Source organism: Giraffa tippelskirchi, chromosome 6 (genome assembly GCF_054371585.1).
Source record: "Giraffa tippelskirchi isolate mGirTip1 chromosome 6, T2T-mGirTip1v1.2.pri, whole genome shotgun sequence".
Lineage (NCBI taxonomy): Eukaryota > Metazoa > Chordata > Mammalia > Artiodactyla > Giraffidae > Giraffa > Giraffa tippelskirchi.
The window spans coordinates 10311296-10337914 of NC_137280.1; the positions used below are offsets into that span (position 1 = coordinate 10311296).

General features: G+C 36.8%; 1 protein-coding gene and 1 pseudogene across 2 annotated transcripts in view; one reads left to right on the plus strand and one right to left on the minus strand.

Moving 5' to 3' along the window:
• The window catches only part of TMEM67 (transmembrane protein 67), a 41606-nt gene extending 15724 nt beyond the window's left edge, over positions 1–25882 (plus strand). The window contains exons 13-29 of one of the 2 annotated variants that reach the window (XR_014055800.1): positions 824–947; positions 2396–2501; positions 5188–5244; positions 6820–6918; positions 8852–8950; positions 9183–9269; positions 10484–10583; positions 10677–10816; positions 12400–12540; positions 16741–16821; positions 17336–17452; positions 20674–20790; positions 20895–20999; positions 21578–21680; positions 23297–23439; positions 24371–24509; positions 25601–25882. Coding sequence is in view for 1 of the 2 variants with exons in the window: in XM_081496898.1 (XP_081353024.1) it covers positions 824–947; positions 2396–2501; positions 5188–5244; positions 6820–6918; positions 8852–8950; positions 9183–9269; positions 10484–10583; positions 10677–10816; positions 12400–12540; positions 16741–16821; positions 17336–17452; positions 20674–20790; positions 20895–20999; positions 21578–21680; positions 23297–23439; positions 24371–24451 (1700 nt within the window). In the remaining variant the exon portion in view is untranslated. Of the gene's footprint in view, positions 1–823; positions 948–2395; positions 2502–5187; positions 5245–6819; positions 6919–8851; positions 8951–9182; positions 9270–10483; positions 10584–10676; positions 10817–12399; positions 12541–16740; positions 16822–17335; positions 17453–20673; positions 20791–20894; positions 21000–21577; positions 21681–23296; positions 23440–24370; positions 24929–25600 lie in introns of those variants that run through there. The other variant, XM_081496898.1, reaches the window with a different exon arrangement.
• Positions 14674–14979, minus strand: LOC145509031 (signal peptidase complex subunit 1 pseudogene; annotated as a pseudogene).
• Positions 25883–26619: the final 737 nt, after the last annotated feature.

Genomic DNA, 26619 nt, shown 5'->3' on the forward strand with positions numbered 1-26619 from the left:
TAAAATATTTATTTATTTGGGTGCACTAGGTCTTAGTTGCAGCATGTGGGATCTAGTTTCCTAACCACGGATTGAACCTGGGCCCCCTGCCTTGGGAGCATGGTGCCTTAGCCACTGGACCACCAGGGAAGTCCCTGATTGTAAGCTTTTATATAGCATGCCCCACAGTAAAACAGGAAGGTTGTTGGTATATTTACTCAGTATGCTTAGTCAGTCGTATCTAACTGTTTGTGGTACCATGGGCTGTAGCCTGCCAGTCTCCTCTGTCCATGGAATCCTCCAGGCAAGAATACTGGAGTGGGTTGTCCTTCCCTTCTCCAGGGGATCTTCCCAACCCAGGGATCAAATCTGTGTCTCCTGCATTGCAGGCAGATTCTTTACTGTCTAAACCACTGGGGAAGCCTTATTTACTAAATATATCAGGCTTTTTATTAAGAAATTTTATCATTCCTGAAAGTTTATCCTGAGAAAAATCGTAGAACTGTAAAATCATGGCTTCTTCAAACCATCCTTGAGGTGCTTTTTGGACAAATTAGTTTCTTTTGTTGTTTCTCATTTTATAAAATCCTATTTATTCAGGTAATTTGCAGGGAAAATTCTTCCAAACTGATAAAAAGTCCAGACAGTCAGAAAACATTCAAGTGCTGATGGGGAAGGCTATTACTAGGAATTTCTTATGGCAGGAGTTGTTTTTGCAACCATCTTATTAAAACAAAGTGTACTAATTTTATGTTTTAAATTTGTCCAGTAATCTTCACTATGAGTGCCATCTTGAACAATTGAAAGTATTTTTTTAAACCCATCTTTTTTTTATTGATAAAAGACAGTAGTTCGGGCAAGTGGCTTCTGACTCGGCGCATTTTCTTAGTGGATGCACTAAGTGGACGGGAAAATGACTTAGGAAGCCAGCCAAGATTAATTAGAGTCGCCACCCAAATATCACTGAGGTAAACAAGTGTCTAATTTACTGAATGAGGCTTGAAATATATGGGAAAATGTCATAGTGAAAGTGTTGACCTGTAATTATCAGATGAAAATAGTAAGAACACCTGAACTGGAATGATACATAATACGTTTTTAGATGTCTATATAGGTTGGGATAGACTAATAGAGGGGATAATTACTTCAGAAGAGCTTAAAGAGTTTGCCAAAATTCGTATCCTAAGCCCCACTCTAGACTTGCCAAGTTAGAGTGAGTTGAGAGGTGGGGAGCAGTGAAGACCCGTGGGCTGCTGCGGGTGTGTTAGAGCCTGCCAGATGAGCGCAGCAGTCAGGCCTCCTGTGGCTCCATCTCCTTTAGCACCCACTGCTCTAGGTTGGCCCTCATTAAGTATCAACACCTCGCTGTTCCTCGGATACTTTAATGATGACCCTGCCTTAGGGTAGTGCCATGAAGCCCTCACTGTCTGTTCTCCACTGTGAGATTCCTATCTCTAACCTTATCCGGCTTTTCCACTCCAGTATCTTATGATGTGCACCTTGAATACACTGATGAAAGCCAACGCCATCATCTTTATGGCATTTCAACACACACCACTTTTTCATTGTTTTTTCATTTTGATTTTCACGATAACCTTTCATGAGGTAGGCGGTACAGAAGCTTTGTCCTATACCTTTCTGAAATCTACCTATGCGGTTTTTAGCCTTCCCTCAATCTGCCAATGTGGAGTCCCCAGTGAAAATGAAGTTGAAACTAGTCAGGCCTGACTTGATCTTGATGACACCACGTTGGCCACTGGTTCTTGGCGTTTTCCTTTCTGAGTTTATAAATGGGATGTTACTAATGCATTGAATTCAGCAAAACGTACCCTATCATGTGCCGTAAATAGTACTAGATATGACACGTTATCTTTGTTTAAGAATTCATCTTTTTTTAATATTTATTTTCATTTTATTTATTTGTCTGGCTGTGCCGGATCTTAGTTGTGGCACGTGGAATCATTAGTTGCAGCATGTGGGATCTAGTTCCCTGATCAGGGATTGAACCTGGGCCCCTGTGTTGGGTGTGTGGAGTCTTAGCCACTGGACCACCAGGGAAGTCACCAAGAGTTCATCTTTTTATTCAAAATCAGGATATCATCTGCCTTTCTCTAGGCTTTACTTTTGAGTAGTCCTCAAAAGTGGTACACAGTACGTCATTGATTTTATTTGTAAACTTTGTAGGATCTAGATCAATAAGAGTTTTTGAGGGTGTATTTCAGTATGAAGTTTTGACCACTTCAGATAGCCTGTGTCGTTACCATTAATTTATGTTTAACCTTCTCTAGTTTTTAATAACTGGTGGTTCTGAGATCACCAAGACTATTCATATCACATTCAGAAGAAACAGTAAGTTAAATATATGTTTAAGGGCCTCAGTGTATTTTTAACTAACAATGAATTTTCTTTTAAACAGCATCCACCTTGTACCCAACACAAAAAATGGAAACATTTACCCTCCCTTAATTACCATTGCCTACAGTGACATTGATGTCAAAGATCCCAACAGCCAGTCTGTGAAGGTGAGTTCCTTCCTGGTCATTGCCTCTGTCTGTGTTAGTGTAAAACTGATAGAGTTTGCAGTATGATCAAAAGACTATTAGGCCCTTTCACAGTTTTAAATAAACATAGCACTTTATATAGTCAAGACAGTTATTTTTTACTAACGGTGGTAAGAGGTGAGTTCTTATGGATTCTGCACATAAAAAGGCAAGAATTAAATTTGTCAGCAGATGGTGTCGCCAGCCACTGGGCCTCCCTGTTCTGGATGCTGGGAAATCTCCTCTCATTCTCTTTGGCCACCTTGCTTCTATTAAGATTTTGTCTGCTTGCCTAACTAAACCAGGAACCAAACCTTAAGTGGACATGTGTGTTTCTCTTCTCATCAGTTCTGCCCACTTGATAGAGACATACTTAACCGGGCAGAAAGAGAATCAAATTATTAGCTTTGTAACTAGTAGCACTAAAGTGAAATAGAGAATGCAGTTTGGACCTACAACCAATTAGTCTTCCCGACTCAGTTAACCTTAATCACAGAACCAAAGTCCTCCCCTGCCTGGAAGGGCCTGTGTGTGCAAGTGAGACCATGTACACCCTGACACCAGGCTGTACCAAAGAAGGAGCCTGGCAAAGGCTGAGCTCTGCCTCGCCAGGCGATTGAAGCATCCCTGCCTGAGGAGGGGTAAATAAGAGAGGATGGAGGTTGGGGCCAGAGCTAATGCTTCCAGACTTCCTCCTCCTCCCCTCTCTTCTCCAGAAGCATGACAATTGGAAGGTGAACATTCCTTACCTCCAAGACTCACTAATAGCTTTTAATTTCTACTGTTTTACTTTTCTGAATTTTAATATTCTAGTTCTTCAGCCAGTGTTTCTGGCTTCTCTGTTGTGCTTGCACTTCTGCTCAGCTACTGTTGGATTCAGGCTTTCATAAACCGAAAAGTAGGCGCATTATACGACTTTTCTCTGAAAGATTTCACATCCTCAGTTTTATTACCTGGTTTGATGTTAAAATTCGTTTCTGTTGCCTGAATTTATATACACTGTAATGAGAGGAGAAAATCCAGGAACATGCTTAGTAACAACAAAAGACTGCCTTGTTTAAATTTTCCTGGAATGTCATTTTGGGTAGTTAAGAGTATATTTATCTTAATATAAAACACTTCTGGGTGTTTTCTTTAAAAATTTTTCTTGTCCAAAATATATCTAAAGTGTTTTGACAAATTGGAAAATACGAGATAGGAAAAAAGTTGAGAGAATCATAAAACTGTACTGAGGAAGCCCACCTCAATTCATTCTAATTCTAGAATGCACAGTTTTCATCATTTCTTAATTTCTCATGACAGCTATTGTAAAAATTCTACATTCATTTTGAGCATCCCCCAGTTGTATTTCTGCTCTCTTACCATCTCTGCGAATAACCTATCTTCCTGTTTTTCTGAGCAGATCTAAACCATCTAATATGAATTCCCTCAGATATCCTCTTTAATATTATACTTCAGTATCTCTGTTTCATTATCTTTCTTGACTCCAGTTCCTGTTTCTAAGAATAAAGGACTCTTCCCACTTTCTTAAGTGAATTTTCAACCTGTAGTTGTTTAGGATGTTTTCTTCTATTTAATTTTGTATATTTTATTATAATATATTAATGTATATTTTCTCCTGTTTCACCCCCAGCCCTTTATTTGGCAAGCTTCTCTGCTGGTTCCTTTCCTTTGCCTTTCAGGTTGCCCCATCTTAAAAACAAATTAGCACAACCAAACCATAAAATCTTCTGTCAACTCTGCCAACAATTCAGCTTGCCATCATGTGTCCTTCCTTGATTTCCCAACCATTTCTTCTTTCGTCATTTGCAGTTTGGTCCTGCCATTTTGCTTCTTTGAAAACCTCTTTCATGAAGTCAGCAAGGTATTCCACATACACTGACTTTATTTCTTTAACTTTACACTTATACAGTTGACCCTTGAGCAGCACAGATTTGAACTGCATGGTTCTGCTTATATGTGAACTTTTTTTTTAACTAAATATGTACTGCAGCACTCGGCAAAGTTGGTCGAACTCATGGATGTAGAGGACCAGCTCTAAAGTTCTATCTGGATTTTTGACTGCATCGGAATTGATGCCTCTAACCCCTATATTGTTCAAGGGTCAGTTGTACAACATTTGACTCTACTCGTGACCTCCTCCTCCTTGGAGCTCCCTGTTCTGTTACCCTGGTAAGACTTAGATGCCTTCCCTCTCCTACTTCTCATGCTACTGTTTCTCTTAATCCTTTATGATTCTTCTCTCTCCTCTCTCTGTATAATTGTGTCCCTAAGAGTCTTGTTTACACCTTTGATTAATCTGCCTTCCTCCTATGTGATTGTTTAGCTGAACTCTTGATACACAAGATAGGTCACATGCCTCAGTTACAGAAACCTAACAGAAAATGAAATATGATTAATTTGACTTGACTGCTGTTAATGAACCTAATCTACCTTCTAATGAAATCCTCTTTCTTTAATATGTGCTCTAAATGGATATTTAAAGCAGTGTGGGTAATTCCCCAATGTGTATTTATTTATGTATAAGTAAAAGTCAACTCTAGTAATATTGATAGTTTAAAAGTATGATATTTTTGGTAAAATACAGCTGTGAATGTATTTTTATAGTAAAAATAGGTTTGTATCATATAACTTCAGTATGGCTAATTTGCTTTCTTTTAAACATCAGGTTTCTTTCTCAGTCACATATGAAATGGATCAAGGAGAAGCACATGTCCAGACAGATGTGAGTTTCTTTTAACCTGTCAAAATACTTACAGTGTATTCTGTAATTAAAAGAAAATTTTTTTACATGTTCAGGAAAGTTGTCAAAATAGATTTACCACATATCCCTTACCAAGTCTCCCTTAGCGTTAACATCTTACATAACTGTAGTTACTGTTGTTGTTCAGTTGTTAGTCATGTCCAACTCTTTGTGACCCCGTGGACTGCAGCACGCCAGGCTACATGCTGTAGTACAGTGATCATAATCAGGAAATTAATATTGATGTAGTCCTATTAACTAATCCGGCCTTTTCTGGTGACTCAGTGGTAAAGAACCCACCTGCCAATGCAGAGACACAGGTTTGATTCCTGGGTCGGGAAGATCCCTTGGAGAAGGTAATGACAACCCACTCTAGTATTCTTACCTGGGAAATCTCATGGACAGAGGAGCCTGGCGGGCTGCAGTCCATGGGGTCACGAAGAGTTGGACACGATTTAATGACTAAACAACAACAAATTAACTAATGTAAATACCGTTGGATCTTACGGATTTTCTTCACTATCCTTTTTCTGTTTCAGGACCTAACCATCATGGGTCTCCTTAGTCTCCTTAGATCTGTGACAGGTCATCAGTCATTCTTTGTCTCATGACTGACCCTAACACTGGTATTTTGTCCTTCAGTTGGTTTTATCTGGTATTTTCCCGTGATTAAATGTAGTTTTAGCATACATACCATGAAAGTCATGTTATACCCTTCTCAGTGAGTCATATCAGAAGATACTTGGTGTCAGTATATCTTATGAATGGACTTCCCAGGTGGCGCTAGTGGTAAAAACCCTCCTGCCAATGCAGGAGAGATAAGAGACTCGGGTTCGATGGCTGAATCAGAAAGATCCCCTGGAAGAGGACAGGGTAACTCATTCCAGTATTCTTGCCTAGAGAATCCCATGGACAGAGGAGCCTGGCAGGCTACGGTCCATAGGATTGCAAAGAGTCAGACACAACCGAAGCTACTTGGCACACACATATCTTTTTAACATTGATGTCAACTTTGACCGTATGGCTAAGATGGTATCTGCAGAGTTCTCCATTGTGTTTTTCCACTTATAATTAATAAGTGTCTTGTGGGGAGATACTTGAGATTATGCATATCTCCTGCTCCTTATTATTCTCTTGCCCTCCAATTTTAGCATCCATTGATAATTATTGGCCAGTAAAAAATATTACCGTGATATTTGTCTAGTGGTGGTTGTGTTTTTCCATCATTTCTCCTATATTGATTAGAATTCTGTAAAAAGGAACTCTCCCTTTGTCCACGTGGATTTATTTATTCATTTATTATTAAATCAGTATGGACTCATGAATATTTATTTATTCTAGCAATTTTCACTCATTGCCTTCTGTTTTCTTGCTCAAATTGTCCCAGATTTGTCCATTGGGAGTTTCTTCAGTTTGGCGCCTATGTCCTTTCAGTGTACCTTCTAACTTTTGGGCCTGTTTTCAAGCACTTTGTTACTTTTTATTTACAGTATCTTTGAACACTGATGAACTTACATTATGAAATTACATAAATCTCAATTTTTTTTTTTACTTTAGATTGCTTTAGGTGTGTTGGGTGGACTAGCTGTTCTATCATCTCTTTTGAAGACAGCAGGTTGGAAGAGGCGCATTGGGAGTCCCATGATTGATTTACAGGTATAATCACAGGGCTTTTTAAAGTATGTTTTTATCTTTTGACTATTTTATATCCTTCTAATAAGACACAGCTAGCGAATGAGTAAAAAGTTGCCTTGAGTTTCTCGGGGGTGTATGACTAGGAGACGTGCATGACTAGGAAATGTACCCTTATTTTCCCTCCAGTGTGCACCACGCCTGGTGGCCGGTCCACACCCACCAGCAGGGCTCTTCTTGTTTGCTCACATCCTCACCAACACTTGCTGTTTTCCCACTCTTTCCCATTTTTTGCCAATCTGGTGGGATGAGTAGTATGTCATTCTTGATTTAATTTCCACTTCTTTGATTACTCTTCATATACTTTATTAATCATTTGGGCTTCCCCTTCTGTGAACTTATTTATATCACTTACTCATTTTTCTACTGTTTCCAATTTTTCTTATTTATTTAAACAAATTTTTTATATTTTATTTAGTTTTTTTGTATTTTCTAAATATAAATCTTCTTTTGGTTTTTGATGTTGAAGTTTCTTCTCCAAGGGTAAATCCATCTGTTATTTTATCTATATGTTCCTTTGTTTAATAGAAACTCTTGATTTTAATACTATCAAATCTGAATAGGTTTTCATATTATGGGGTGTGCTTTTAGGATCTTGTTTAAGATATCCTCCCGTTTGTCAAGATCAAAAAGATATTCCCCCATATTTTATTCTATTAACTTTATGGTTTTACTTCTCATTTAATTGTTTTTACATTTGTTCTTGTTTTTATTTTCATCTGTCATTTATTGAGTATTACTATAAGCCAGGCACTTTTTTAACCTTGACACATGTAGTTCATTTAGTCCTCATAATAGCTCTATGAAGTTAGGTATTGTGATCATTCCCATTTTATACGTGCTGAAATTGTAGAGATTAAGTAAATTTCCTATTCATATAATTTTTACCATATCAAAGTAATAGGTGGTATTTCCATTTAGCTGATTAAGAACATGAGAAAGGCAATATAGTAAACGGTTTGTGTTGGGTTATCTTCCTGTCTCTAGAGCTAATGTGCCTGGAAATCAGAGGAGGGGGGCTTGATTTACTGTTTGGGAGAGTCAAGAAAGGCATCCGAGAGAAGTGAAGTTTAAGCTGGGTTATCTATGCATTATCTGAGTTTGAGCAAACTCTTGGAGACAGTGAAGAACAGGGAAGCCTGGCATGCTGCAGTTCACAGGGTTGCAAAAAGTTAGACACAACATAACAGCTGAACAGCGGCAACAGTCTTTGCATCCACAGATAGTCCCTGTGGCCTGCTGTCCGGGTGCCAGATGCTCCACGAGGTGCTGAGGGGTGTGATCATGGGCAAGGGAGACATGGTCTCTGCCCCCAGAGCTCCAGAGAGTCTGCCAGAGAGACGAAGATCTGCTGAAATAATGCTCATTTCATTCCCCAAAACGTTTGGGATTAATGTGTGGAGTGGTTAATTATTGAGCAAGTTGTTGGAACTGACAGATGAGGCTAAAATTTAATTTTGGCCTAGGATGTAAAGGACCTTGTGGATCAGGAATTTACATTTTAATGAGACATCACTGTACATTTTTAAGAAAGAGAGTGACAGAGTCCAGTTTATGTTTTAGAAAGCCAACTCTGATGGTAGTATGGAGGGTACGCTGGGGAGAAGGATTCCAAACTTGAAGAAAATTAGAAAGCGGTTCTAAAGTTCTTAGTTGGTGAAAGATGAGAAGGGTTGAATAAGATAGAAGTTATTGGAAATGGATCAAAAGGTTAGGACCCAAAAGGTATCTAGGAGGTGGCTGCAGTCAGTCCTTCTGACTGATCCATGGATACATGAAAGAAGACTTCAAGCTTGAGAAACTGGGTTGATAATAATGTTATTAATAATAATATGTTATTAAAGTAGTATAAATAGATTGAGTAAATAACAGCTGTGATTCTCTTTTTAAATTGCAGACAGTTACGAAATTCTTGGTTTACTATGCTGGTGATCTGGCCAATGTTTTCTTTATCATCACTGTAGGAACAGGCCTTTACTGGCTTATTTTCTTTAAAGTAAGTGATTTTCTGAATTTAACCTTAGTGCCACAACCTGAATAACTTGTAAGCTCTCTTTATAAAGCAACTGTTTTTACTTGAGGGTGTTTCTAATCAAGAGTATTGGGGCAAATGCTAAATTCACCATTCCCTGAGTGTGTTGTGTTTATTTTATGCTTTCTTTGGGTTATAAATTGTGCCTAGTAAAAACCTTGTGTAGTCATACTTAGCAGTGTAATTTTCATCACAGGCACAGAAGTCTGTCTCTGTTTTGCTACCAGTGCCAGCTCAAGAAGAACGTTTTGTTACTTATGTGGGATGTGGTTTTGCTCTGAAGGTAAGTTTCAAAGCACAAGTTACTGAATTTTAAAAGTCTGCTTTAAAAAAAAAAAGTCTGCTAATAAACATATAAGTCTTCAGAGTTAAAATGCTTTCAAAATCTTTGATGTAAAAGTTAGTTTAATTTTAGAAGAAAGTATGAATTATTCTATTTTACTAGGAAGTCTACATTTGTTTATAATAGGTATCTCATTCTGAAGATCTGCCTTAAATAATTTTTTATTATTTAGTGTAGACTGTTAATCGAGAGTGAACGGTACCACGCTGGGTAAAGCGCTGAACTCTTAGCCTTGGTTCTCTCTGCCTCCACATTCCTTTCCTCCTCTTCCCATGGGAGCCCCCTCTCCCTGCTTCACTGTTCTTTCAGTGGATGTGACGCTCTTCACGTGCCTCTGCCGTACATCTCATCCAGTCGTGTTGTGATTACTAAGTGACTACTGTTCCCACTGATCTGTGAGCCCCAGGAAGAGAGGAATCATCCCATACTTAGATTTTTAACCTTTGTTTGATCAATAATGCACCTTCTCGGAAGAAGCCTCAGTTTAAACATATTCTGTAAATGATTTTTTTTTTCATCAGAAATCTTAATAGCAGAGATAGAGAAAAAGACAGTAAGAGCATCCTAAAACTTTCATTAGGACAAACAAATTACAGTTGGAAACACCTTTCCTTATAAAGAAGTTAAAGGCTTTTGGAAACCTTGGGAAAGAGAGTCAATTATGCAAGATCCCTGTGTGAGGAGGGAGGTAGTATGTCTCCTTTCATATTCCTATTTCAAAGAAAGGCAGCAGAAGGGAAGGTGAATTAATATGTATGTAAAAAGTGTGAATTTGGTGATTGTTGTTTGATGAGTTTCTGGTGAGCCCCTAATGGTATTACGACTTTGTCACTTGTGAAACTTACAGTGAAAATGTTAGTCACTCTGACTCTTTCCAACCCCATGGACCATAGCCCGCCAAACTCCTCTGTCCATGGGATTCTCTGCCAGAATAGTGGAATGGGTTGCCATTCCCTTCTCCAGGGGATCTTCCTGACCCAGGGGTTGAACCTGGGTCTCCCCCATTGCAGGCAGATTGTTTACCATCTGAGCCACCGGGGAAGCCCCAATATAGCTTCTTGTGGTTACAGATGTTTGTTTTTTAAAGAATCAGTGTTGGTTTCATAAGCAGAGTTAATGCCAATACTTTAAGGTGTCTTCTTTGTCATTCTCAGGCTCTGCAATTTTTGCATAAGCTCATCTCCCAGATTACCATAGACATATTCTTTATCGATTGGGAGCGGCCTAAAGGAAAGGTTCTTAAAGCTGTTGAAGGTAATGAAAGGAACCATTTGTACCAAGTTTCTTTTGCCACCATTGTAAAGCAAAGAAAGTGAAACATTTTACTCATTTTATCTCCCCAACCAGGTGAGGGTGGGGTTCGGAGTGCTACTGTTCCTGTAAGCATATGGAGAACTTATTTTGTGGCAAATGAATGGAATGAAATTCAGACTGTGAGAAAAATTAACCCACTCTTTCAAGTACTTACTGTCCTCTTCCTTTTGGAGGTATAAACTATTTGATATAACTGTATGCAATTTATGGGTACCTCATAAATGTTAATTTAATATAATTCCAGCTAAGTTTTCCTGTCAGTGGGAGAGTTTTCTAAAGTTTAAAATATTGTTATCGAGCCATTAAAAAATACACATAACATGAAATTTATCATTTTAAGTGTACAGTTCAGTACTGTTAAGTACACTCCTGTTGTTGTACAGTCCAGCTCTAGATCTCTTCATCTTGCAAAAGTAAAACTCTGTGCCTGTCTTCTTCCCTCTCCCCAGACCTGGAACCACCATTCTACTTTCTGTCTTTGAACACCTACTAAGGACCATGTCCTGTGTTAGGATTTGGGGCTACAGCCTAACAAGACACACTGAATGGGTACATGCTTATGATCCCTTTACAGTTATTTGATGGACCTGGGTAGAATTATCAAAGGAAGTATTCAGTACTGAATATGAGACTGAAATATGGAAACTGTTTAAGTAACAGATTTTCTCTAGAACTAGCTGCTTAAGTAAGGTTTGAGATAAATTTTGTCGGACCCCTTTGTCTGCCTTCCTTTTTCCTTCTTTCTTGCTTTTCTCCTTTCCTTTTTTGAACCTAGAAGAACATGTGTGTCTCCAGGACCTAAGAACACTATCTCAAAAACTTACTTATAGTCCTGTTTTTTAAAGCTTAAAAGGGATTGTGTGAGAAAGTAGTTTTATAATCAAGTAAGCTTGGAGAATACTGGATTCCATAAAGTCATGTAACTTCCTTTACCATAAAACTTTCCAGAGCCTTTAATAAATGAGAGTAGAAGGCATAGAGGTGAGTATAACGATATCTTCCTCAAAAGGCATTTTGGAAAATAGTGTTTTAAAGTATAAAAAGTATTTTGCATAGTGCCTGGGATGGATTGCTGGTTGTTCATTGGTAGTTTACTGAAAGTGAAAAGTGAAAGTGAAAATCGCTCAGTCGTGTCCGACTCTTTGCGACCCCGTGAACTATAGTCTATGGAATTCTCTAGGCCAGAATACTGGAGTGGGTAGCCTTTCCCTTCTCCAGGGGATCTTCCCAACTCAGGGATCGAACCCAGGTCTCCCGCATTACAAGCGGATTCTTTACCAGCTGAGCCACAACTTTATTTTTTTGACAGAAATTTTTAAGCTTTGTCAGTGTATATGATAATAAGGTTATATTTGGCCTTGAGTCGAAGGGGGTGACAGAGGATGAGATGGTTGGATGGCATCACCGACTCGATGGACATGAGTTTGAGCAAGCTCCAGGAGTTGGTGATGGACAGGGAAGCCTGGTGTGCTGCAGTCCATGGGGTCGCAACGAGTTGGACACGACTGAGCGACTGAACTGAACTGGCCTTGAGTCATGTTGAAGAGACTACCTAATGAACTAGCTAAAATTTTGTATTAAATACTTTGTAATTAAAATACTGGATAATTATTTTTATCTAGATTTTCTACTGTTTGTACAAACTTGAATACTTTAGTTTTTCAAGGGAAGGAGTAGAGAAGAGGTGTCTCATTTTCAGACTACAGGAGTTTTCTTTATCCATATCTTTTAAAATTATTTTTTCCTTTTATTTAAGGTTGTGGGATTCAAGAACTTAGCATTAATGGACTCATCCTCTAGTCTTTCCAGAAGCCCACCTAGCTACATAGCTCCTTACAGCCGCATTTTGAGATATGCGGTGTCTTCTGCTCTTTGGCTCGTCATTGGAATTATACAGGTAACAGGAGATTATACTTTGAAGCAATGTTACCTCTCTATATTTTTAACTCTGTTTATATACTGATCTTCAGCTGTTGACCACAACAGGATTTCTATAGTATAAAGAAGGTGACAAGAACAATAATAAAGATAGCTAATGGCTAATTCTTACATAGTATGCTAATCCAGGCACTGTGTTAATTGCATTACACAAATGAACTTACTTAATCCTTATAGTAGCCCTCAGAGATAGATTCTTTTAAATATCCTCATTGTATAGATGAGGATGTGGTAGCACAGAAAGGTTAAATATTTACCCAAATATTATATTAGAAATCGATTAGAAATGAGCAGAACTTGAATTTGAACCCAGAACAATTAAAAATCAGCAGAACAAAAAAAAGAAAAAGAAATCAGCAGAACAGAAATTTGAACTCAGGCAATCTGATTTCAGATTTCATTTCTTATCAGTAGTGGGGCTCTGAAGGCTCTTTGAGTCTGCAGGATTTAGTTTATATATAATGATAGGAATTGTCAAGGTACCCTCAATCTTTGCTTTTGAAAACTAACATATTGTTTACATTCATTTATATACATTAAATCTCACTCAAATTACCAGTACCCCTGCTGAAATTTTCTTTGAAATATTAATTGAAATAGCTGAAACTAAAAATAAATCTTCTGAGGACCCACGGCTCTAGCAGAGGATCTTTGCTATGCTTACTTCCTTTATCTTCTTATAGCTAAAAGAAAATGAAAAGAATGAAAGGAAAAAGAGAGAGAAGCAGGAGCTACAGAACTTTAGTCTCTGCATTTCTTTCTGATACTCCCATGAGTGGGAAAAGCCTTTCAGTTTGATTAAGATTTCTTTAACTTTTAAATAAGCAAAGGAAGATGGGACTTCCTATAAACTGGAGAGCTTATATTTGCCTTAAAAACTGAATTTTAAAAGATTTTGCAATTGAAGTCCCCAAATTCCTACAGAATTAGATCTAGGTGTCATTCTGTAACCTGAGACTGCTCTTCAAATTTGCGTTTATTTTAAATTGTTAAGACGTGTTCAAAGTTAAAGCTGAAGAATAGAGGTAGTGAGGGATAGTTTGACAATCACAGAAGAAAGACAAACAGAAATTAGGATTTGAAATAAAATAATATGGGATTTGATTTTTTTTTCCCCTTTCAGTTTTATTGAGATATAACTTATGTGAAAGTGAAAGCTGCTCAGTAGTGTCTGACTCTTTGTGACTTCATGGACTATACAGTCCATGGAATTCTCCAGGCCAGAATAGTGGAGTGGGTAGCCGTTCCCTTCTCCAGGGGATCTTCCCGACCCGGGGATCAAATCCAGGTCTCCCGCATCGCAGGCGGATTCTTTACCAGCTGAGCCACCAGGGAAGCCCTGGTGACGTAAAACAGTGACAGTGACTGTTGTTTGTCACTGTACGTCACGAATACAGTTTTTGTGAACAGATCAGATTTATCTGGATGTAGAGAATTTAAAGGAGTACCATCTGAAGCTTTTCATATTGGTTGAGTACAACAACTTAAAAAAAAACACCCAGACCAACAGGGCCTGAAATAAAAGTAGCTTTTCTCTGTCTGATGAGACAGAAGAGTAGGGGTGAGCAGTGCAGGGCCAGCAGGGTGGCTGCCGTCAGACCTGGAAGCCTGTTGTTCTGCTTTGCCCCTCAGGACTTCACCTCTAAGGTCACCTCGTGGTCCATAATGTCTGATGGGGTTGCAGGTGTGAACCAGGGGAGGAGACCTCACCTTTTCCTTTTTTTTTTTCCCCACTATGAATTTTAACTGAAAACATTACAACAGCTTAACTACCCATAATGAATTATGAAACTTCAGTAGTTAAATTATTATTATCATTTATGAGGCATTTATTCTTCCTTATTTTATAGACCTGCGGAAACTTTGCATATTTGTGTTTTCTCTTCTCCATTTCAGAGGAAGATTGTGAAGAGAAAGTCTAAAAGTTTTATAAATCAAAACATAATTGAGAAGTAAAACACAGGGAGAACAAAATCTGTATATAGCTGAGCGTAGGTGGTTTTTAGCTCATATTTTAGGTATGAAAACTGTTTAGCTCATTTCACATGAAACAAGCAGGTGAAGTAATAAAGCTGAACCGTGAAAACCCCTATCAATTATTTTTAGCATGCCTCTTAATTTTCTTTTTCCGCTGGTTTCTTGTCTTGTGTGCTGGAGTCTCGATCAGGTAACCCCTTGAGAGGGGATGTCGGCGATAAATGGGCCGTGAAGGAAACATCAGCAAACCCAATAAGGCAAATCCTGCCGTAACTATGTAGCTCACCCAGACTTTTTAGCCACATACCCATAGATAAATCCAAGTGCTGTAGGAAAGAGTTACATCCTGAAACATCTCTTCAGCTAGCGTCTGGCCCTTGTGATCCTGGAGTGTGAGCAGTGAGTCCAGATGCTCCGGCATGACGGGGTGAGCAGCTGGGCAGTGGGGCAAGGGCAGCCCCGGCTCGGGGGCTGTGAGGGCCAGGGGCTGGTCCTCCCTGCAGACTGGAGGGCGGGCCGAGCCGGGGAGTGTGATGACTGCTCACCCCTCCTCCTTGAGAGCCTTTTCAGAAGTGTCTTCCCCCTCTCCTTGGCCAGAACTTGGTCACGTGGCCACTTCTCCCTCCACTGTCCGCTGGGCAGCAGTGTGCCCACACGAGGGCTCTGTCACTAGGAGAGCGGGGAAAGGCTCGCTGGAGCCTGGGCACTACCGTCCAGCCTCGCTGTGTTTCTCACTCTGCTGTCATTTGAGAGAGAAGTATGTCTCTCCATGGTCACATTCTTAGATTATCAGTGTTTATGCATCCTTAAGAGTTCCTTTAACTTGTAGCAGTTCCATAAATTTGTCTGTACAAACTCTTCTTGATTCTCATAACATTCAGTTCAGTTCAGTTCAGTTCAGTCGCTCAGTCGTGTCCGACTCTCTGCGACCCCATGAATCGCAGCACGCCAGGCCTCCCTGTCCATCACCAACTCCCAGAGTTTACCCAAACCCATGTCCATCGATTCGGTGATGCCATCCAACCATCTCATCCTCTGGCGTCCCCTTCTCCTCCTGCCCCCAATCCTTCCCAGCATTAGGGTCTTTTCCAATGAGTCAACTCTTCGCATGAGGTGGCCAAAGTATTGGAGTTTCAGCTTCAACATCAGTCCTTCCAATGAACACCCAGGACTGATCTCCTTTAGGATGGACTGGTGGGATCTCCTTGCAGCCCAAGGGACTCTCAAGAGTCTTCACTCCCCAGCCCTGCTTCTTCAATGCTTGAGTGGTATCTCTTAGTTTTTAAACTTTGTTACTGTTTTTCATGTCATTTAAAGGAGCTTTAAAATACGTACATAGTGTATTTAGGAAAGGGTTTTCAGTATTCAGCTGCTGTAGATTCATTTATGTATTCATTCCCATATCTGAGTATATTTTACGTGGGAGGCACTGGCAAGCCCAAAGATACACTCTAACAGAAACAAGTTGCAAGTTGTGACAGGTGCTGTGAAGAGCCTCAGCAGGCAGATGAGAGAGCAAGTAGAGGGAGCTAAGGGGAAGGAAAGTTAGGAGTGGGGACAGCTTTGAATGGGGTGGTCAGGAAGTGTTGTCTTTCTCTGAAGGGTATCTAAGGTCTACAGTGTAAACTCTTCTCTTTTGATTTGTATAACTCCTCTTTGCAGTATTACTAAATCTGTCTAAGAAAACACTTGAAACCATTCCATTTGAATGCTTAACATATTATCTGTAGTTGAAACAGATACTTGGCATATGCTTTTTATATGCTACTCTATCAGAGAAGATTAATTTGAAAAACAAGCAACTTCTCTAGTAGACTTTGGAATTTAGGAGATGAGCAGAATTGCAGAACTAGACCTAAACTGGCCATAGTGCATTGGTTTATCCTAAGGTCTTCAAAACCCCTTACTTCCTCTCCCTGTATTTGTCCTATCTTATTTTAATAACACAGAAAAGTTTTTAAATTCAAAATAAGCCCCCTCAGTGAATCTTAACCGAATTCCAAAACATTCTTCCTTTGACAGAAGAATAGGAAATGATAAGTAGAATTTTATCCCACAGGAATCATTATTGGCCCCTATGTTCTTGTTTGGAACTTAGTTTTTCTTAACATACTATACTATGGCTATAAAAGAAAATTAAATCCTAAAATCTAATAAGCATGAACTTGGCTTAATGTTTCAGATTGTGTTCTTTGCTGTCTTCTATGAGAGATTTATAGAAGATAAAATTCGACAGTTTGTTGATTTGTGCTGTATGAGTAATGTAAGTACTTTCTGACTTTATCTTGCAACTGTTATTTCTCCCTTTTTAAAGGTCATGAGTACATTCAGAGAGGCTTTAAAAGTGATTTGCTAAAAAAAAAAAAAAATAAAAGTGATTTGCTATGATTGGATTTTTAGTCTGATTTCCACTGGTGGTTAATTCCAGAGATGGTTATAATGAGATACAAGTTAATATTTGGTGCCTTAAATTTTCCTTCTTTATTTGCAACTTCTTAATTATAAATCCCTTATGCTACCAAATAGTTGACTCAGCCTGAAATCCTTGAAAGGTTTTCATATATCAATCCTGTTTCTTCTTTTCTTGGAAGTGTCTTCAGTCTCTTTTCCATCTACTTTTTAAAATAACCTCATTATCCTTTATTACCTTATTATTCCCTTTATATGTTTTCTAAGAAGTCAACTCTCATTATTTTGAGAGAAAGAAAGCAATTTCAAGAACTTAATTTTTATTGTTTTGCAGATGAATTGCTAACTGGTCCTTCTCTTTTTTATAGATATCAGTGTTTCTGTTATCCCACAGATGTTTTGGCTACTACATTCATGGTAGATCAGTACATGGGCATGCTGATACTAATATGGAAGAAATGAATATGAATCTTAAAAGAGAAGCGGTATATTTTATATCTTTCTGTTTTTTAAGCTGAGAGGTTCTTGTAATCTGGGATTTGTAGTAGTGTTTTTTAAAAATCCTCATTGATTACTGTTAAAAGTTGCTAGAATATAAACTCATTACCCTGAACATTAAAAGGGAACAAATCACATATCATCCTGCAGTTCCTTTATGGAGTGTATTTCATGGTAAACTGAATAATTCACAAGGGAAAGCTCTTCCTAATGGAAGCAAGTAAAAGAATTCTTTTTTTTTTTTTAATAAATTTACTTATTTTACTTGGGTTCTAATTACTTTACAATATAGTAGTGGTTTTTGCCATACATTGACATGAATCAGCCATGGGTTTACATGTGTTCCCCATCCTGAACCCCCCTAAGTAAAAGAATTCTAAGTTAGAAAATCACCATTTTGTATTGACTAATGAATTAATGCATATAGGCTATAGTCATCAATGGATGCTAAAACAATTAAGGATAACAGGGAAATTTATAATCAGGTTGACATTATCTGAACACACTGGCTCAATCTTACAACATGTAAAAATTAGGAAAACTGACATGTACTTCCTGTTACGATGCAGTGAGGAAGTACATAATATCACTCATGAAATACTCTTGCCTAAGAAAATTGAGCCTGAATGTAATCAAGCCTCTAGCTCTAACAGGAAATCAAGTCTCTAGTTTACAGTAAATAGAGGGGATGGAGAGACAAAAAAAGTAATACCACAGAAGCATTTAGCCAGACGCAGACTGTTAGGATGTCTCAGAGGACAAGCGGCCCAGTGTCCCCAACAAATTAGAGGCATGAAAAGAAAAGGAGACGTGATGGTGGTAGTAGAAGAAAGTTGTTAGATGTTAATTTTAAGGAAAAAAAAAATCAAATACAACATGTAGACTTTGGATCCTGATTCAAAGAACCAACTATCAAATAAAAAAAAACCTTTGGAAAAATCTTGGTGATTTAATGGGCTAAATATTAAATTATACTAAGGATAGATCAGTTTTATTAGGTGTGAAAATGGCATTTTTTTCAAGGTCTTATTGGTTAGAGATACTAATTTGCAAATGAAATGACATGGTATCTGGGGTTTGCTTTAAAAGAAAAAAGTTGGGAAGATAGGTGAAACAAAATTTGTAAAACAGTAATTGTTGAAGTTGAGTGGTGGATGATTCAGTGTTCTCTCTACTACATATTTTAGAAAACTTTCATAAGAAAATTTAAAAAAGAAAAATATGTACCTAAGAGGAAAAACCAAGAGGATTTATTGATTAAGGGACTATACCTGTGACCTGCAAGAATTTAATACATGGTTACAATATCTCAGAGAGGAACAATTTATTTAATACATTGAACTGAATCAGTTGGTTAACTGTGAGAAATTATACCTGGATTGAAGAGTTAAATTTTAAAAATGAAACTAAGAAAACCTAGAAAAGAATATTTCATTTTGGGAGATGACAAAGCATAAAATATAGAAAGTATCAAAAGTATTATTTATTGATTTTACTTTATTAATGTATAGAACATTTATATAGCCACAATTATACAGATAAAAGACATAGGGTAAAATTTCCATAGTAAATATGACAAAGATATTGATCACAATACTGAAAATCATATAAAATCAATAAGCAAACTAAGTTAAAAGCGTAATAGAGGGAATTCCCTGGCAATCCAGTAGTTAAGACTCCATGCTTCCTTTGCAGGGGAACTCGTTTGACCCTGGTTGGGAAACTAAGATTCTGCTTGTTGCACCAGCGCAGCCAAGAAAAAGAAAAAAACAAGCAAAAAAACAAAAAACAAAAAACCCTTCAATGACAAAAAGATCTTTTAAAATAGTAAATAAACAGAATAGACTAAAAACCTTGAAAAATATTAAAACTCACAAATCATGGAGGAAATGAATGTAAAAATAACATATTTACTTTCTTCAAATTACCAAACTTTTATTTAAAAAAGCTAATACTTAGTAGCATCAAGGACAGGGTGTAATGGGCACTGATCTTAGGATACATTTTCATAAACCTGCTGAAAAGCATTTGTCAGTGTATACCAAGAACTTTCTGAGAGTTCGTTATCTTCGACTTACTGATTCTATGAATCTAACTAACTCAAGGAAATAATTAACAATGTGAATAACTGATTCGTTCAGGATCTTTATCACAGGGGTTATTTATAAGGACAAAGAATACATAAAAATGAGAGAATATTAAGTAAATTGGTTTATCTACACAGTGAAACCTTAGGTAAACATTAAAACTCATGTTTTATAGAACATTTAATGATACCAAGAGTTGCTCAGGATATAATGGTACATGAAAAAGAAATCAGTATGATCCAGATTTTATACCATCTCTGTGTATATGCCTAGACAACAACTAATGAAATACCTTAAAATACTGGTATCTCTTGGTGTTGCAATTATAGATGATTTTTTTTTCTTTTTGTATTTCTCTGTATTTTATAAATTCTCTATAATCAGAATTTTTTTTTTAATAAAGAAATTCACTACACAATAGACTGCCCTTAAGTCAGTAGGAAACCAAGTGTCATGCGTGTAGCTTAGGTTTAGACAAAGGAGGAGAACGTTAAGCTCCAGAGTAGGCAAATAAAGTTAAGAACGGAGGCAAGAATACTCATGCTGAACTTTGAAGTGTCTATGAGAATTGGCTAGGTCAGGGCTAGGGTAAAATGTTACAGACATGTGGTTCTCAGGATTCAAATTGTGTCAGAGAGACTTGCAGTAGATATCTGGTCTGTAACATTAACCATTGGGTCAAGTATCACTACCTTTATAGTGGAATTAATCAAGGAAGTATATTCAGAGTGTTTAGAGAACAAAAAAAGACCATTTATAAAAGTTACTAATTCTAAGACTAGACTTTTTATCATTTATTAAAGAGCAATAAATTGATTATAAAGAAAGCTAAGAATATCAATATATGGTGAACTTAGTATGAGTTTTTGTTTTTTTTTTTAAGTAGGGAGGAGTAAAGCCACCTGCACAGAGGTATGATGAAGTAGAAATTAGTAAGACCTGGAGGATAGTGACAACCTCGGATACTATTAAAATTGCTTTGTCTCCAACAGAGTTCCAGTACAACTTCAGCTGGCTTCCAAGTCTTATAATATTGCATCTTATAAATATTGCATCTTCTTTTTAAGATAGGCAGAATTTTCATTATCTTGATCTTAACATAAATTTTTTTAACTTTTCAGGAAAATTTGTGTAGCCAAAGAGGTTTGGTACCTAATACAGATGGTCAGACTTTTCAGATTGCAATTTCTAGTCAGATGAGGCAACGCTATGACAGAATTCATGAGACACTAACAAGGGTTTGTATAACTACAATTCAGATGTATTTTCTCAGTGTTTTGTGTTATTTAGATGCCAAGAATGTAAGGTGTGTTTCATTTACCCTGTCTCTTTTTCACATCAGAAAAATGGCCCTGCTAGACTATTGAGTTCATCAGGAAGTACCTTTGAGCAGAGTGTAAAAGCATATCATACTATGAATAAATTTCTTGGCTCTTTCATCGATCATGTATGTATCATCATTTATTTTTAAGCTAGAGTCAAAATACAGTATTTAAAAGGTTAACCAGGAATGTCAACTATTTCTTCAATCAACCAAGTCAGTGAACTTAGAACCCTTGTGGGGTTGGTTGGTTGTTTTTGCTGTAAAAACTAATACTGTTTTGGCTGAAAAAATTAATACTTTGTGAATGGAGTTAGGTTATGTAAAAGTAAAACGAGATTTTTACATGTCTGTTAGCATGATGATTACCTTAAAATATGTCTATACTGGAATTTTGTTAGTTACCAAATATTATCAATTATTTATTGTAGAGATATGCTATGGTTGTATTCATGAAAAGCTCATTATAAACTTATTTTCAGTACATCTAGCCCTAAGTACTACTAACAGCGTTTAAAATTTAAAACATTCTTAAAGAGAATTTTGTTATAAAGTCCAGTGTAATAAATTGTCTTTGAAGAACCAAACCCAAAGATTTTCTTTGGGTACTTTCATTTTTCTTTTTCTCTCCTTCTGATTTTATAAAAATTGAGAAGCATTTATTTCAGTGTTCTTTTTCAGATAACTTTTATTTTTTATATTAGGTTCATAAGGAAATGGACTACTTCATAAAAGATAAATTGCTTCTTGAAAGAATTCTTGGAATGGAATTCATGGAACCAATGGAAAAAAGCATCTTTTACAATGGTATCCTTCAAATGCCTTTGCTGAGCTTGATTATTATTTTCCAAGCTTGAAAGAACATAATTATAGCTATTGTCTTTTGATTTTATACTTTTATCTAGGAAACTTAGTTAACTTCAAGGAATTATAGTAGTTTTCTATGTCCCATCTTATTATATGTCATGTAGCAAGAAACATATATAAAAGATTATTATTCTACAAAAAAGTAAAAAATGAAGCTGAATTTTAAATCAGTTGTACACATGGAAGAGATAGTAAAACAAATACTTAAAAGTTTATGTAGTGAAACATTCATTCAGTGGCACAGTTAGGAAACAAAGAAGAATAATGTTCATGATTTATCTTTAAGTTTTCATTTTATCCAACTTCTTAAAAATGGCACATGTCTGTGACAGGAATAGTGACTAAAATGGTATTTTTATCATTAAAAAGAAAGTAAATATGTCACTTTTAGTGTAACTAATAACCTCTTGTGTGGCTTGGGAAGACCGGAAATGGTATGCTATACCCAGTGTCCTGGCCTGGATATCACTCACCCTGATGTTATTGAGAACCACATGTTGTGCCAGTCCTGGGATACACAGACCAATGGTCCCTCCCTTGGGCATCTTGATAGCAGACTATGGAAGGTAGGCATGTGATAGATGAGGGGAGTGATGCTGGGAGAGAAGTGTGTGCAGACACAAGTTAAACTGGGTGTGGAAAGGAAACTTAATCTTGTAAGGATATAGCTTAATGTTCGGTGAATTTTCATGTACTGAATATATTCCTATAACTAGCATCCTGATCAAAAGAGAGTGTTATAAGCAAGCCAGATGCCCTCTTGTATAAAAACAAGGGTCATAACTGGGTGTTGATGGACCGCTGAATCGCTGAAGAGGTTCTCTGGTCCTCCCTGAAATTGTGTGCAAGATGCATATATGTGTGCTTTCCCCACTGCCTCTTGTGAAAGGGTCTGTACCTTTCTTTAGAATCTTAAAAGGGTGTTCACATCACCAAAAGGATGAACCCACCCTTGCTTGGAGAGTGAAAAGACATCTCAGAGCAGAACCTTGCGGAACTGTTTGAGGCATAAATTGTAACACACTATTCTAGTCCTTGCTGGTTTTGTTTTGCCTTTAAAAAAAAAATTGAAGTATAGTTGACTTACAATGCTCTGCTTTGATTTACAGTACTCTGCTGTACAGAAGAGTGTGTTTTGCTTTTTAAATTTAATCTATCTTCGAGAACTTTTCTAAGATTCTTTAACCTTTAGTTATATAAACAGATAGAGAAAGGACATTCATTACCTGGTCATTGAACTATATACCTAAATTACTAGCAGTTACCAACCTCTTGCTGCAAATGTTAAACTACTTTCCTTGGTTAACCTTTTAGATTAGCAAATTTAATACCCCTTGTTTATTTTAATTTAATACCCCTTGTTTATTTTTCATAAGTCATGAAGTATTTTTTCGTCTTTTTAAATTCAAGTATAATTGACGTGTAATAGCCATAAAGTATTATGGTAACTAGTTGTTTTTAAATATCCAAGTTTTATCACGAGAAATTGATCACGTGTTTATTATTCTATTTTTAAATTTCTAATTTATATCTTTAAATTGCTTTTTTTTTAATAGATGAAGGATATTCTTTCAGCAGTGTTCTGTATTATGGAAATGAAGCTACTCTTCTTATTTATGATCTGATGTTCTTCTGTGTTGTGGATTTGGCTTGCCAAAATTTTATTTTAGCAGCCTTCCTTACATACCTACAGCAAGAGGTGAATTTAAGAATTTTTTGTGGATTTCTTTGAAGAGAAATATGTGAGAAGTAGATTTTATTTTTATTGCAGAGAGTAACAATGTGTACTTTCACTCAGAATTTATAAAGATTTAGAATATGATTAGCCCTGCCAAAGGAAGGAAAACATTTCAACGAAGTTCATTCTACACTCTCCTCAGAGTCAGTGACATACCAAGGTCTTGTGGAGGGCATAAGCTGCTTGAGCAAATGTGAAAGAAATCCACTAGGAAGACATTTAAGTTACCCTTCTCTCTCAGATGCCAGCACTGAGCGGAGTTAGATCCCATTTACCATCTGCACCACATGTTACCGTAACAAAAAGGCAAACTCTGAGATCTAGCTCAGGGCTCAGCCAGTGTAACTTTCAATTCACACACCACCTAGCTGCTTGGATGAGAAAACAGCTGCGTGGATCAGTGTGGAGCCTGAAATGGAGACTTCAAGAAAAGCCAAGTTTGTTCTAGAAATGTTAACATTCGTATCACCCACATATTCCCCACTTAGGTCAAAGTAGTGTATGAGTTAGTGGTATGGTGGGTTAGTTCTTGATAGAGATCTAGAATTATGAAAAAATTTTGTTCCTAACAGTTCTTTTGATATGTCCATAGCTTTTAGAGCTAGGGGAAACTTGTCTTGCCAAATATTAAAAGTATATTCCTATGAACATAAGGGAATTTGTATTAATTTATTAAAACATTCTGAATAGGGACATATGCTGCTTCAGTATTATGAAAGATGATAGTCTTGAAATAGTTTTGTGTATCACCATGGAATTCAGGTATCTGATACATGAAAATAAATAGTTGCGAGAATTGGCTAGTTTAATTTAGATATTTTAACTGACATGCACATTTAATTTCCTTTATATGCATTTTACCTCTGAATTGTTTTTACTTTTTTTTTTTCAGATTTTTAGATTTATTCGCAATGCAGTAGGACAGAAGAATTTGGCATCCAAAACACTGGTGGATCAAAGATTCCTGATTTAATTTATTGAATACTTAAAGACAATTATAATCATGGCATAAAAAAGGTCATGATTATCAAGTTAGTTTGCCATATTTTTTAAAACTTGTAATACAGATTATTCTATTTTTGTGTTTTAATCTGCAGGAAGATTTATTTTTATAACTCATAGGAACATAACTCACTTTGTGAATATGTAATATGATATAATGAAAAATATTATTTTCCTGTTATGCATGGTATTTAATTCACCAGCTCGTAAACTAGATAGCTCTGACAATGGGACCAAAAAAAAGTCTAAATTGCTTTCAGCATAACATTTTTTAAATGATAATCAAAACAGTCCCCATCATTTGTCTCTGTAAGATTATTTTATAAACTAGATTTGTGTATATTTTCTCACATTGAAAAAAAAATAGATTCCGGTTCAAGCCTAGTTTTCAGTTCATTTTGTTTTACATATTTTATGGTTAAATAAATGTTGAAAATATTTTTAAGTTTACTTAGATATTTGCGATTGTATGTGGGTTGACTCAATTGCTCACTCTGGCAGTGAACTGATTCACTATTGGATTAATAGGCAGTTTGTGAAATGGTACATTTTCTTTCCTTTGTTTACCTGCATTATTAGGTCAATATGCTGTTTCCATGAAGTATATTTATATCTATAATATATAATACATATATAAATATCATTTATATTATTGAGCTGTAATATGTGACATTTTCCCCAAGATAGTTTTTTATACATTTTAATTACTCAGCATTTTAAAAACACTTCCAAACTTTTGCTCTTCAATTATGTTTAAAGATTATAAATAACAAATGAACTGTAAGTTATCATGTTATGTGAAAGTGGTTTATTGAAAGCAAACTTAGACCTGAGCCACGTAGCCAATAATTCTCCATGATATCATTTTTTTTTCAAAATACTCTTTAATAACCCTTTTCATTGTGTACTATGAACTTGAAAGTCACCTTATTCAAGTATAGTGGTCATTAACGCCCAAAGCAACATTTCTTTCTGCCTTCTGGTTAATGCTGTGTAAATACTTAAATGTATTGCTATGGAAATATTGTTTATATTACTAAATTAGAATAAAGAATAAATATAGAATAAAGCATTTAGTGTTTCTCTTTCCTGTTTGATTAATATGTATTTTGTGAAATAGCATTTAGGAATACAACACTACTGGATCTGATGTCCCCAGCCATTGCTGAAGTCGAATCCTTTAAAAGCGTTACCAGAACCTTGAGGGTGACTGAGGAGAAAGAGGGGAAGCTAATAAGCTGAGGATCTGAAACTGTACTTTCTTAAGGGTCAGCGTACGGAGATGCCTTTCGAAAAGGCTCAGAGATAAGTAAACATACCAGCCTGGATTTGTAAAGCCACGTACTCAGAAGCTTATGAAAAAAATACAACTCTCATTCCACATACGAGAAGTTCATATTCATGTGAATGTCTGTAACTGGAAATTTCTAAAAACAGGTCAGTTGGCTCATCTGCTGATAAATTAAGGCAGAGAAAAGACATTTAAAGTAGTTTTGTACAGTATTATTTTTACTTGGGTTAGGTATATAAAAGTGCGTTTGGGTTTTCCTATATTATTGACTCCTGTGTTCACACTGCATGATTTAAACTTTGGGGTCACATGCTTAATTCTTCGCTAGACCTGTAGTCTTTTGACTGTTTCCTTAGTACCAACCCGCTGTGCGTGTGTGCTCAGGCACTCAGCCGTGTCCAGCTCTTTTGCGACCCCATGGACTCTACCCTGCCAGGCTCATCTGTCCACGGGATTATCCAGGCAAGGATACCGGAGTGGGTTGCCATTACCTCCTTCAGGGAATCTTCTCGACCCAGGGATCGAGCCTGCATCTCCTGTGTCTCTTGCGTTGGCAGGCAGATTCTTTACCACTGAGCCACCCGGGAAGCTGCCAACCCACTGTACTGTGTATCTTATATCCCTAATTTTTCTGATTACACAGAAACATTTGATAAATCTCTTGGTCATTTCATAACGAAACAAACCTAGGTTCACCTAGAGGTCCTTTACAAGCTGCTGTGTGCTTTGTACCCTCCTTAGAAATGCACAGGCCCTTAAAATAACTCTGCAGATCAGTCTCCATTATGTGATGTTTATGTTTGCTTACTTTCGTACTACTTTCCTACCACACTGCCTTTTGAGAAGGT